The following is a 14,348-nucleotide window of genomic DNA, read 5'->3' on the forward strand; positions in this document are numbered from 1 at the left end:
ACCGTGGGAGGCTGAGACCCCGGGCTCTAGAAGATTGTGCCCACCATCTGTCCGAAGCCTGGGCTTTCCCCCTCTAGGTCGCTTTTCTCAAGCTCAAGTGGGGGACAAAGGGACTCCCGAGGACAGGGTGGGGTCTCTCAAAGTCCAGCTCTCATCCTGGGGTCCTCAGGACCACTCCAGTTCCAGGATGCGTGTGAGGAAGAAGGGAGTGAGAGCAAAAGACAGTGGGGCTTCCCTGGAAATTTTGGGTTGATCAATGTCTGTTTGGAGCCTGTGTGGAGAAGGCACGGGAAACAGGACAGTTTGTGGAAAAACCATTTTAACTCTCTCTCTATTGGGCATATGGACAAAGAAGACAGGATTCAGTAGTTTTGAAAGGAAGTTGAGGTAGGGAGCAGGGCTGAAGTACGCGGGCGAGTATGGGGAGCAGGAAGGGCTAGGGAGAAGAGCAAGGCTCTAGCGGCTGCCTGTTGAGGGAGGAAGAGGTGGGGGGGGGGAAAGAGGAGGGGGAGGAGAGAGATGACATGGGGAGAGCAGAAGGGGGGTTGGACGTGGGAGGAGGAGGAGAGGACTCGAGGGACCGTCTGTCGCGGGACAGGCTGGCCAGCTGGGGCGCGGAGCCGGGAGGAGGAGGCAGCGGAAGCAGTGCTCCGAGGAGCAGCAGCAGCAGCGGCGGCGGCAGAAACAAGTACCAGCCACACAGCGGCTCCTCTCGCCCGAGCAGCCACAGTCCCCCTGCCGAGATGGCGCTGCAAAGCCTGGCGAGCAAGGAAGCCAAGGGGCCCTGGCGGGAGGCAGACCAAAAACAGCAGGAGTGGGTGGGAAGCGCCGAGCCAGAGCCAGAGCCGGTGCCAGTGCCCCCACCAGAACCGCAGCCGGAGCCACAGCCGGAGCCACAACCCCTACCGGACCCTGCTCCCCTGCCGGAGTTGGAATTTGAGCCCGAGCCAGTGCATGAACCCAAGTCCACGCCCGCCGTGGAGACCCGCGGCACCGCTCGAGGCTTCCAGCCCCCCGAAGGAGGCTTCGGCTGGATGGTGGTCTTCGCTGCCACCTGGTGCAACGGATCCATCTTTGGCATCCAGAACTCTTTTGGGATCCTCTACTCCATGCTGCTGCAGGAGGAAAGAGAGAAAAATCGCCAAGTAGAATTCCAAGCAGGTGAGTGGCCCCGCGCACCCCTCCTGGCATTTGGACAAGGATGTCCTCTGCTCCCACTGCCGCTGACCCCTGACCTCACAGTCGTAGGCGCCCCTTCAGCTTTCCTCTTCTACTCCTCCCCCTTGTCCCTTACCCACGGCGCTGCTAAGGTGCAAGTTGCGGGCTCTGGGCACCCTAAGCTGTTGGAGACTAGGCACAAGACGTCCCTTGGGTGGGACTTGGGATATTCATTGATCACATGCAAGGAATGAACTTTTTTGCCCTGGGACAAATCCAGACGCACTTTTTTTTTCTTTTAATATGCTGACCATGTGTAGTGAGAGAAAATATTTGCAGATTTTTTTGGAGGGGGAAGTCATGGAGAGAGGAGAGAGTTGGGAGGCAGGGAGGGCTTTGAGAGAAATACCGTACTGCAGATCTTCGCAGCAGCCCCTGTTCCCGCACCGGGGGCCTAGGTGTTTTCTGTCAAAAACACTTTAGGAATACTGGTGACTGAGCGGAGTCAAACACAACCAGGCATGTGTGTCTGCTGGAGACAGAAAGGGAGGGGGAGAGTGCGGGTGGGATGTGTGCGCACGTCTCTTTGCCAGTGGTGGTTATGGCCCAGCCAGGCCAGGCCATCCTCTGTCACTCTGAGGAATCCAGCATATCTCCGTGCCCTCTGAGCTGAACCCTAAAGCAAGCAGAGAGGCGGTCTCTGACGTCTCCTGCCAGAGAATTGTAAGGCGACTGGCAGGCTGGGCCCTGAGACTCACTCCACGCCTCCCCCAACCTGAGCCTTGCTCTCCCTGGCACTCTGAGTCTCTCCACTCTCCGCGGGATGCCTGTTTCGGCCTTAGCGGAAATGCTGGCCTTCACCTCTCCGGCTTTCGCGTGGGGCTGACAAGGTCTTCTTCCCTAACACAAGCAGGGCCAGGGAGCATAGCCTTAGCTTTCTAGGCCCAGCGGCCGCAAGACTGCAAGTTTGCATTCTCTTCGCACTGAATCTGCCTGTGGGCTGGTGAAGTCAGAGGAGCCATCCTGTTTTCTCAGAAAGCCAACGACGTTGCCCTCTCAGCAGTTCTGATGAGGAGTCTAGAGAAGGAGTGAAGGATTTGGGATGCCCTCTCTCTCAAGGCTCGCTCCTTCTTGTGTCTCCTAGGGACAGCTCCACTAGACTTGCCCAAAGTTTGCTACTCAGAATAGGTGGTTTTTCATAGTGTTGCCCTGGGGCTGAAGGGTTCCCTCTTCTCGACACCATAACATGTACTTCTGCTGCCCTCTGGGGGGGCCTTGGGATTATTTATTGAACATAGAAACCTTGAATTCTAGGGCATTCACTGGCAGATTCCCTGGGCGTTTGGACAGCTTCTCCTACCACTCTGAACCAAGGACCCATCTTTTTTTGTTGTTGTTGTTTGTTTTGTCATTGTTTTGTTTTGTTTGTTTGTTTGTTTGTTTGTTTGCAGCTTCATTGGGCTGCCTTTGAAGAAGAGGTTTGGAGCTATTGGTACCTCTTGTGACCTATTGGCACCGCACAGTGTGGGCCCCACTTGAAAGTTAGACTGTGTATCAGTGGCTGTTCAGGGTGGAGACTACCAGGCCACATTGATGCCTGAAAGTAGGGGGTCCCTGGACTGTGTGGAACAACTGGAAAGAAGGTCACTGCCACATTCACCCCTGGGAATACCTTTTCCTTGCTTTGATTCAGTTCAGGGGCTCCTGGGAAGGCAGCCAGGGTAGGGCCTTTTGCTGTTGTCTAGGTTACCTAAGAGGGCACCTGCTGAGCATTGCCCTGTGGTTAAAGGCAGGCTGTTGGCCTTCAGAGTCAGTGGCAAAGTCTGGGTGAAACTTCATGGGAGGTAGTGGGGGATGGGCTGAAGCTAGACCCTGGCATTCATGTCCTGTGAGCAGGCCTGGAGTTGGGCCCTTTGGAGTGTGTAATAAAACTTGGGAAAATCACTACTTTACCAGGAAGAGGTTTACTGCTGGGGAACAAACTTCAAAGTAGGTGATCATAGGGGACTCAGGGGGAGGGCTGGCTGGGACTTTCCGGTCAAGACCTCACAGTGCAGCTGGGAAGGGGGGGTGCACTGGGCTGTGCAGAGCTGTGGCTGGTGTGTACTCTGACACAGACTAGGTCCCTTGAAGGGGTAGGTTTACTGGTTTAAATTATGGTGAGTACAGGTCAAGAAGGGACAGAAAGGAATTTGGTTATGTCCCCAGGGTCTCAGAATACTTTGGCTTAGGTCTTGAATTCATGAAAGTTGTTTTTGATACTGAATACTCTTGGGAACACCTCAGTTTTTATTTTGAAGAAGTCAAGAACACCCCACCACATTCTTGAGCTCCTAGAAAATCTCATCCTTAGCACTAACTTTCTTTGGTCCCTCAGCTTTCCCAAGCAACCATTCAGATCCTGAGATTCCAAATGTGTCTCTGCCTCCACACGCTTTCTGCAGTTTACTCAACATTTCCCAGCAACCTATGTCACAGCACTAGTGTCTCAAGTGATAGAAGAAGCCAGTAGAAGCTTGCTAAAATGTTTACCAGCCAGTATTTGCCTAATAGCCATTCTGGGGAACTTGGAACATATACTCCTATAGTCAAGGAGGTTGGTGCACTCTCCATTTCCATTAATGTCTGACATGCCTTTCATCTCTAAAAATCTATGAATTTATGGAGGCACCACACAGCGCAGATTATCTTTGACTAGGCCTAATATCTTCACAGTCCTAAATCTGCTGCTGATTGGCTTTATGAGTCTGAGGTTCTGCAGATAATTGGGACTGTTATGAGGGAGCCCCAGAGGAAGGTAGTTTTGATCTATGGGAGCTAACTACACATCAGAGAGGTCTCTGGGCATGGGAAAAAAAAACCATGGAGAGTAGAAGGAAAGTGGAATTCAGGCCATTCTAGAGCATGTAATGTACACTTTTTGTGGACTCTGTGATGTGTACAGTTCTGTGGTGACACTAGCAGTTTATCTTATGCCTTCACCTGTTTTTATAGGGAAGCCAATTTACCCTGGGTCTTATGCCTGGGAAGAATGGCAGGCAATAGGTTCCTCTGATGGAGGCAAGTGACCAAGGCCTGATTTAGGGGAAAAGGAAAAGATCAGGAGAGAAATGAGTCTATACTTTTTCAGAGCTGGTGGGAAATTTGGGAGTTCTCCTGCCCAGACCAAGCAGCAGACAAGACAGGGAAGCCAGGCAATTTGGTGGAAAGTATAGCATGGCTTCCTGGGTTTAGAGGAGAGACTTTTGGAGGGAAGATGGTAAAGAGGAACAAGGTAACATTGGTTGCAAACCCCAAGTCATTATTGGAACCCCAAGTGGGTTAGAGCTGAGGCAGGCTTAGGATTGGGGATCCAGGGGACAAGGTAGACCAAGTCAGAGTTCTTACATTGGCTCAAAGCTTAGGTCTTTTTAAATGTGATTCAGAGTAAACCCATTAGTCTGCACTTTCCGCCTTTACTGCCAGTCTACCACTGAGCCATAAAATATGATGGGAGGTATCTTTTATTGGGCAGTTCATAAGCATGTCCCTTGTAGGCTCCTAGGTTGGAGGATTGGGGCTAGGGCTCTCACCATCCATGGAAAGGGACAAGGGTCAGTAGAATTTACTACTGGGCTCAAGATTGTTCAGACTCATGGATCACTCTAATGGGGACAGAATTTTCTAGGCATGGGGAAAATAGGTACACTATGCATTTGGGCAGAGAGTCCCAAGGATGGGTGGGGTCAAAGGTAAGTTAAGCTATCTTTCTCTCATTGCTTCGGTCAATGTCTCATTGGGCTGACCAGTGAATTGCTTAATTTAGGAACCAGGTATTTTTTGAGCAAGTCTGCCAGGATCTTGTCTTTGGCTGAAGGTTTTGTCTACTGTCCAGATAATCTTGATCAGGTTGGCTTAGAGCCTGCAAAGGAGCTTTGGGCCACAGGGTCATTGGCCAGGCATCCTTCAAGCGACTCTTCTGTCTTCTTTCCAACAAACTGGGTCCAAACCTAGGACCTTGACTCATACTGGAAGGGATGAGAAGAAGAGGTTGGGATATTTGGAAGACAACCAGGGGGATGCTTGTTTTAGCTGGAGTAGCTGGTTGAGGCTGGATCCCTGGCTCACTGTCCAGTGGCCTCAAATGCTCATTCTAAATATAAATCTGGACACTAAAGGGCTGGCGATCTCAGTAATACCAGCTAGACAGTGACTAAGAGTTAGACAACTTGTGCCCCTGACTTGCTCTGTGACTTTGAGCAGGTACTTTACCTCTCTGTACTTCAGTTTACCTATCTGTAAGATGAGAAGGTTTGAGTAGATGAACTTTATAGCTCTGCTGTTCTATCCTTCTAGAATTATGTTATATTTTATTCTTTACTATTCATTTGACATACTTTTTGACTCATTCAGACAAAATGGAAATTTGTTAATCTATCTGCCTGAATGAAGATGCAGACAGGTTAAGAGGCAATTGGGAAAGCAATGAAAAACCATGTATATATTATTTTCCCATGTCATATGAATTAAAAGATTATAGGGCTGCTTATATATACACCATTGTGGTTGAAAAGATCCACTACTTTTTATCCATGTGTAAAGGCAACTCTGGATGTACAATTGCTTCTCCCAGAATGCCCTGCTTAGCATGGAACTGGAGCCCCAAGAGAATTCCCTCAACTTGGTTTGCTGCAGGCTAGTAGGCTAGTAGTAGTAGGTCTGTATGCTGCTGTTTCCAGTATTTGAGCCTGTTCCTAAAAAACATTAAACTATAAGCATTTACTTAAGCTTCAGCTTGGACCCTTCTCCTGAAACTTAATTTCCCACATCTCACTCTTATTTCTCAGAAATAATGGTTAGTACGACCTTGATTTGCTGTTACTTCAGGGTAGAAGAGTAAACCAAGATTTTAAATGTGACATAGTGGTTTCCTTCAGGGGGCTTCAGACAGAGAATCTTTATAGCTGGTTTAGGGCTACTGCCTGGGTCCCACTGTGGTTGGGTATGGGAGGACTGCTGTTTCAATCCTAGAGGAGGCCCTATTGGGTATCCCTGGTCAACTTCACTTTCATTCAGGGCTTAGCTGAGAATGTGGCTACTGAAGTAGCATGCAGAGAGCTCTCTCTCATTTTCCCCTAAATTTATACTTACTTGTCACTGGAAACATTTCCTTCAGTGCCACAAAGAGTAAACAAGCAGCTGGACTGTCAACATTTGCAGAAATATGTAAAGGATGCCATCTCAACTTTTTGAACAGATCAGTTTCCCAAGATGGTGTGCTGCTTTTACCACCAGCATATTTTTGTTTTGTTGTCTTTTTAAAAGAAAGAATCATTTACTCTTTTCAGATTGTGTAAAAGATGGAGTGGACTTTCTTGCCTTGGAACTGTCTCACTTGGGAGTCAACGAGTAAACCTTAGAGAAAAGGCTTTATTTGTAATACACACACACACACACACACACACACACACACACACACACCATATGCCTCACCTGAAGCCATGGATGATGAAAAAATTATTTTCCCATCTGTTTATGGAATCAGGTTTAACATAACAGAGGCTTCTGTAGGAGTTATGGGAGATTAGCACAAAGGGCCCAGACTGAACAACTTGTTAGGTGAGAGTGATGGAGAGAATATGGCTAGCCTGGGCTGTATCTCTTGTCCTGGACCCCTTTGTAACTCCCCAACACTGGAACTTGGAAACATTTATTATAAGTTCCTTTCTGTTTCCATCCCTCCCCTTATCCTGCATCACTCTCCATACTCAAAGGTTACTGGGAAGCGGGTTTAGAACACTCCAGCCCTCTCTCATTTTAGGGATTATAGAGGACTAAGCCCAAGAACATTTAATTACTTACCTTGAAGGTGGGTGCTGTGGTTAGTAATATGAAATCATTTGGCACCTATTTTTGGTGGGGAATGTGGCCTGTGTGGGTGGCTTGAGGAAGTACATGTGTCTTCACCCTGGTAGTCTTGCCTATCTCTATCTTCTACTTTGCTCCAGTTTCTGGGGTTGACAGGAGAAGAATGGATGAAATTGGCTGTCCCAACCATATTTTCTAGGATCCTCCTATTTTCATGGTGCATTTGTACCACCTTTGTTAGATATGCCATCCCCTTTCCTCCCAGTATTGTTATCTCTATTCTCTTTCTTTCTCTTGCTCAATTAATGGAATAACTGGAGTTCAAGATGTGATAGAGGCCCAACTCCAGCATGGATCTCGGCCCATTTCTACATAACCCACAGAGGCATCTCTTCCTTTTTCCCTTTTCTTCCTTCTCTTACTCTTCACTTTCTGGGGGAAAGGTGACTTTCTATGTAGCAGTCAAGAGTGTGGAAGCCATTATCTCTGGATTTTTGTAGTAAGATAGCTACCATGACTCCCTTTTGTCATTTCCACACTCCTTTTCATAGCCCCAGGACCCCAAACAAGGAGATAGCATTGTAGCAAGTCTTACCCAATTATATTCAAAAAATGTCCTGGTCAGTTGTACCCCTTTGTCTTCAAATCCTTACTTTCCTTATTCTGGGGCAACTGAACCTTCAGAGATTTCAGATTGGTTTTCAGTAGCTTCGGTGGTTCTTGAAGAACAGAAGTCTTCATTCCATTTTGAGTCTCATCATCTCTCTTCTTGCTAAAAAGTACTACATAATTTGTTGTAGAGGAGTCAGAGAAGGGAGGAGACAGACACTAGGCCCTAACTAGAGTTAAAAGTGCCTTCAGTGATGGTAGAAAGATAGGAAGTAAAGGTTCCAGGTTAGTTGCTTCCCTGTTTCTATGTAGTTGAAGGGAAAAGAGGAAGGAAAATGTCGCTAAACAAGCAGTCCCTACACAATCTTTTTGCTCAATTTACCTTGTGGATCTACCCACCCACAGAGATCAGCCTCTTATCCAGGCTGAAAGGGTATGTGCATGAACTCATATGTCCAGACATATGTGTATGTGTGTATATCTTGGCATGTGATGTCTGTCTGGGCCAATTAACACAGTTTCTTAGAACATACACCTATGAAGCTGAGATCACAGGTTCAGTCATTTGTTCAGGTCACTGAGCTTCTCACAAAGAAAAGAGCTCTTTGTCTATTTACCATTCATACTCTTCACATGGGATTGCCACTAATCCCAACTGGGTAAAAGTATGGAGATGACTCTCTATAAGCCCACCCTGCTACTTACTATTATTATTATTAACATTTATTTAGTATTTAGCAAGTAAATCTGTGCCAGGCATTATATTAAGCTCTTTACATGTACTAGCTCATTTTATTTTATTTTATTTTATTTTATTTTATTTATTTTATTTTTTTGCAATTAACTTCAGTTTATTCCTTCACTACCTGGTGGCCAGGACCCCAAAAGGCGCCACAAAACCGAGGCGGGACAGCCAGGAGCGCTATCTGTACCAGCTCATTTTAATTCTCAACAACACTAGGAAATAGGTACCATTATTTTCTCCATTTTGTAGATAAAAAGACACAGGCACAGAAGTTAACTAACTTGCTTAAGCTCATATATCAAGAAATGGCAGAGCCAGGATTTGAACACAGAGAATCTGAGTCCAGAATTCCTGCTTTTAAATATCACCTAATACATAGTAAGGATGGGAATAGGCAGCTACCAAGGGGACTGCTGCCAAGCTTTCCATTCCTGTAGCCCCAGGGCATCCTTTTGACTAAGGGATAAAAAAGATGACCAAGAAAAGGTTTAATAGACAAAAGTTTGACAGTCTTCTGATATATGCCATACTCCTCTAACTACCCATCTCACTCTACCCAGAGTCATGATCCTTGGGTACAAAAAGGGCTAGAGAAATGGTCTCTTCTTAATTGGTTAGACTTGAACAAGTCATATAAACTTCCACGTCTTCAGTGTTCTCATCTGCACAATGGAACCAACAGTATTTTATAGGTCTATGAAGGATCCAATGGAATTATGTATATGAAAGATCTTTGTAAATTGTGAAGGAATTAGTGCTATTTTTATTCTTATTATCCAGTAACCTGTTCTAGCCCTTAGAAATTGAGTTGCTATACCTTTCTTTAAATGTTTCTGTAAGGAGAATCAACCCTCTTACCCACATTCCACCTCCCCATTCAATCTCTTTCTCGTATTCCCTCTGTATTATTCTGCAACTTGATCTGGGTGTCCTGTAGCTAAGGACTGGCTGTGTTTTCTTTGTTCCTCAGTTCTCTAAGAGCCTTGAGAAAGGAGGGGCCAGATCCCAGGTCATATACATTCAAGGAAACAAGACATGTTAAAATATTTACAGCTCTTGGCAGGAGCTCACAAACCTCCCTACAAGTCAAGGACTGAGTTTTTTAGGAGGAGTTGCTAGGGATTGGGGGGTGGGTGGGTTGAGTGGTGGGTGAAGTTAAGGCGTCACTTCCTCCCGAGGGTCTCTTACAGAGCCTCTGTTCTCCTGCAGGTAGTAAGGAAGAAGGAAAGGGATATTTAGGGTCAGAAGGTCTGGGCCAGGGGATATTAAGCATAGAAGGGGCCTTGCTCTTTTGTATTCAGTTTTGGAGTGGGCCAATTTCCTTGTGTTCTAAACAGGATAGCCCTGGAGAACAGAGGCCGCAGAAGGCCAGAGGCTTGGAGACTGCAATAGCAGTTGTGAACAAGCATTTTAGTGACCCTTAGGGAGCTTCCATTAAGACCATTTAGTAGGCAAATCAGAATGGAAATGTTTCTATTTTTTGTTACAAACAACAAAACAAAATCTCCAAGTCTTTCTTTGAGACTAAGATTTCAATATAGTAGGATTCACCATCTTGATTTATGGTTATTTTTTTAAATGTTTATTTATTTTTGAGAGAGAGAAAGAGAGGGAGAGAGACAGAGTGCGAGTGGTCAAGGGGGCAGAGAGAGAGAGGGAGACACAGAATCCAAAGCAGGCTCCAGGCTCTGAGCTGTCAGCACAGAGCCGGATGCGGGGCTCCAACTCACAAACCGTGAGATCATGACCTAAGCTGAAGTCAGACATCTAACTGAATGAGCTACCCAGGCGCCCCGATTTTTGGTTATTTAAATGTCTGAGCTAGAAGGCATTTTACAGACCACCTCATCCTACCCCATCTGGTGCCTATTTTATAAGTAGAGAACTGAGTTCTGGAAAGATGTGACCTCAATCAACATTATAGTCACATGATTATAGTGGAGATTGGTTTGTAAGAGGGTTTGGGAAATAGGTGCAAAGGATGGGGTTTTTGGCACCTTAGGGGTCCTCAATCCAATTCACTGTCGTACTGTCCCTTCTTCTCTCCCTGAATTTTTCCAAAGTCAATCCCCAGGCATTACTTTGTGTAGATTGTATTGTGTTTTAACAAATGTGATTTATTTATTTAATATGAAACAAAATCCAAGAGGTACAACACTGTAAAGTCTCTCTCCAACCCCTGTCTCCCAGTTACCTTGTTCCCCTCCCTAGAGGCCACCAGTGTTGTCTAGTGTGTCCTTCCAGAGATATTCTGTTTATGTACAAGCAATTGTGTGGTGTGTGTGTGTGTGTGTGTGTGGTGTGCCTACACATTCTATTTCTAAAGCACAAATGGTAGCCCATATTTCGTATTATCTTCCACCTTGCATTTTATACTTTAAAATATATCTTGGATATTATTATGCATTAAATACATAAGCTCACACTCTTTTTTTATAACTGCACCGTATTCCATTATATGGGTATATCATAATTTATTTAATCAACACTTTGCTAATAGGCATTAAAGCTATTACTAATCTTTGAATATGGGCTTTTGAATCAAACAGCACTATATTCAATTAGTTACCACATGGCTGACTTTGACAAAGGTTTTAACTTGTTGAAATCTGAGTTTTCTCATGCATAAAATAAGGATAATAATAACATCTTTCATTATTGGTATGGAGATTAAATGAGATGAGGCATACAAAATATGTAGCATATAGTCAACACATACTTTGTTCAATAAATGTTATTTTTTTTCATGCTCACAGGCCCTCCCCATACCCTTTACCTCCAATTCAATTAACGTTGGTTCAATTCAAGTCAATAAGTGTTTATTATGTGCAAGGCTAGACATTGGATAAGCCAGAGAAGGAAAAGAAGTTTATAATTTCTTTGCAAAGACATAACATACCAAACAATTGCATATTGTTGTTAAGTAGTAAAAATATGTGTATATATAAAATTGAGTGCAATTTTTGTGTGGTGATGTGGAAAAGGAGAGATGAGTGTGAGGATTCAAGAGGAATTAAGGAAGGTTTGCTGGAAGAGTTGTAACTCAAAATGGGATTTAGCTAAGTGAAGAGGTACCTATGAATTGGGTAGTTGCAGGATGAGTGTTGAGAATTAGACACTTTGGTTGTTGCTCAGAGTCTGGGTCTTTGCCCTCTGAGAGTCCAGTGAGTCACTCTTCCCCATTAGGCCCTGACCCAGAAGACAGGGTGGAGTAGAGGGGTAGGAGGAGAGGAAGATACTGAGGGCATTTGGAGAAGAGCATGGGGTGGGAGGATGTCTGGGCATTGGGCCATGGAATGAGGTGCCTGCAACTAGCTTGTAGCATAGCCTGCCCAACCTACACCACCCGCTCTTCCATGTCAGCAGCCCAGGCACTTTTTCTGAGGTCCGAGGGGAGGAATAAAGGGCAGGAGAGAAGAGATGGCAACAGCTCTCAGCTCCTTACCCTGAGTCCCAAACAGACTTCCAGATGCTGTGAACCCTAGGAAAAGGGAAGACTACAGAGTGGTGACAATCCCTTCTGTATGTGGCACATTGTAATTTATATCTTAGTTGATGTCTATCCTTGCAACAGAGACAGTTATGAAATAAAATACTGAGTTGAATCTCATCATGTGCCACCATCTTTGATCACAAGTGCTATGTTGAGGGGTTCTGGAAAATGGAAAGTCAGTGTGGTTCATATTTAGTTGGGGAAAATTTCACAACAGGGAAGGGTTGTGTAGAGACTTATATTCCCATTTTATAGTTGCAGAAAATGGAAAACACACGGAGAGTGAGTGGCCTAAGGTCATACACTTAATATTTAGCAGAGGTGAGGCTAGAACCCAGGTATTCCAGTTCCATGGTCAATGGGAATGGATACTAGGAGCTCCCTGAAAGCTGGAATAGAGCTTTCCCTAAATTTGATAGCAGCCTGAAGTTTAAGTGTGTGGATAAGAAGAAGTATGGTATGATGAAAAACAAACAAACAATTGGGAAGCAAAAAGTTAAGGGAGATGGAAATTAATGTCATGGAAGGAAGGATCTGGGCCTCACTAACTTGCTGGTTGGGATCAAGAAAGGTACTGGATTGGGAATCAGGAGACCTGTGTTCTGCTTTTAGCTCTGTTTACTGTCTTTGTGACCCTGATAAGTCCCTTTCTTTTTTCTTGGCCCCAAGTTCTTCACTAATGCAATGAGAAGGCTGGACCTCCCAGAGACTTAGTGCTTATAACCAGTGACTTATGTAAACCAAAGAGGCCTTGGGGTGCTTCCTGGCAAGGTGATGGGGAATGGTAAGGTAGTAAGAAAACAACTTCTCTGATGAAAATGGAAAACAATTCCTCACAGATTTAAGAAACGATGAATTTTGGAAAGGGTAGCTATCCTGTGTTGTCCATCCTGTCTCCTCGGAGAATTCCATCCAAGAGGGGCAAAGAGAGCATGCATGCACAAGTGAACAAGTACCTCAATGCAAAGCAGAAATTTGGTGTGACTGATTATGATATGCTGAGTCAAGATGTCTAGAAATATTTCCTGAATATTCTCCACTTTAAGACCCCTTTCCTAAGATCTTGGCTTTATCTTTAAAAAGGGGGTTGTGTCTTAAGCGTGAAATACAACTGAGAATTCTCCTTTCATGGAGTCTTCTTGAGTGAGCACTAAAGCGGAGCCAAACTGCTTGAGTAAATCCTGGTTCCACCACTTAGCCAGGTCCTTAGGCCACTTAACCTCTCTGTGCTGCTATCTCCTCATTTGTAAGAGGCGGATAGTAAGATTACTTACTGTATAGGGTTGTTAAATGAGTTATATATAGCTTGGAAGAGCGTCTGGCACGTGGTAAGTGCTGTATAAGCATTTGATATTCTTATTATCTCACTAGTAGGCTAGTGTAACCCCAGATGAACCCAAGGGAGCTTAGCATAACTCAGTCAGGAATTCTGGGGGGTAAACTTACCTTATCAAGGTACCATCTGGGCTACTCTGCTGTGGGCCATCCTCAGGACCAGATTAAGATCTTTAAAGGCCTTAAAAACTATTTTTCCAAATGCCAACTTCTGAAACAATTCATTAAATCTATACTTTTCTCATTTGGGGGTGGCCCTGCTTCACTGGTGCCCTAAACTCATAACTTTGTCCACATGTTGGGTAATCCTGCACTTGTCACATCTATAAGCTCCTCCCAGAGTTCTTAGGAAACCAATGCCTCTGCGTGGTCTACACATCCACATGCAACAGTTTTGAAACCTGGAAAACTCCATCTACAACAGGGTGCTCTGTGTCCAACCTTCTAAGAGCTTGCCAAGATCCTCCCAAGCCCTGTGACCTCTTGCCAGTTGGGACCTCCCATCCTGTTACTTGGAAGGAGGGCTTATCTTTTGGAGCTAGAAGGAGAGGAGGATAAATGCCTGGAAGTCCCAGTAGGGGCCCCTGCAAGAATCTCTAAATGTTGTCAAGTTAAAATTCTCGTGCCCAGTTGGAATGACTGAGCATAATCATAGTAGAGCAGAAGAATGATGAAGACCTCCTGCCTTGAGATGACTAGGAGACCATCCCTCTTCCCCTGAACCCTGACTTCTCCAAGGTCTTCAAATCAGTGATCCTGAAAGCTTGGAGACACTATCTCCATTGCCTTGACCAGGTTCTAAGCAGCGAAATGGTAAACAACAGAACACTGTGTGTTCCAAGAGTCACAGTGTTTTTTTTGCCTTGACCTAGATTTTGCCTACTAGTCAAAAGCAAGTTTTCCTTAGATCTATAGTCCAACAAGCTAGAGGGACCTAGTGGCCAGAGTAAGGGAGGTTAGCAGAACCCCAGATGGATTTATTTTCTGCTTTGCCCTGGGATGGTACCATTCACATTCAGGCCTAGCCAGACTGGTGCTACCTGCCCTCCTCATAGGATGTCTCAAACATGAAAGGCTCAGGTAGAACGAATCATATCAGATGTTGGGAGCCTGTGGTTTTTAGGAAGAGGAAGACAGATAGCTAGAGCAGAGAATAGAGAG

The 14,348-nt window shown here is 45.3% G+C and overlaps 1 protein-coding gene across 1 annotated transcript in view; it reads left to right on the top strand.

Moving 5' to 3' along the window:
• Positions 1 to 544: 544 nt before the first annotated feature.
• The window catches only part of SLC16A2 (solute carrier family 16 member 2), a 150,070-nt gene continuing 136,266 nt past the window's right edge, over positions 545 to 14,348 (top strand). Inside the window, exon 1 of the mRNA XM_058713551.1 lies at positions 545 to 1,161. Within this exon, the coding sequence (XP_058569534.1) occupies positions 744 to 1,161 (418 nt within the window). The 5' untranslated portion in view covers positions 545 to 743. The remainder of the gene's footprint in view (positions 1,162 to 14,348) is intronic.

This window comes from Neofelis nebulosa, chromosome X, assembly GCF_028018385.1.
Source record: "Neofelis nebulosa isolate mNeoNeb1 chromosome X, mNeoNeb1.pri, whole genome shotgun sequence".
In the NCBI taxonomy this organism is placed as follows: domain Eukaryota; kingdom Metazoa; phylum Chordata; class Mammalia; order Carnivora; family Felidae; genus Neofelis; species Neofelis nebulosa.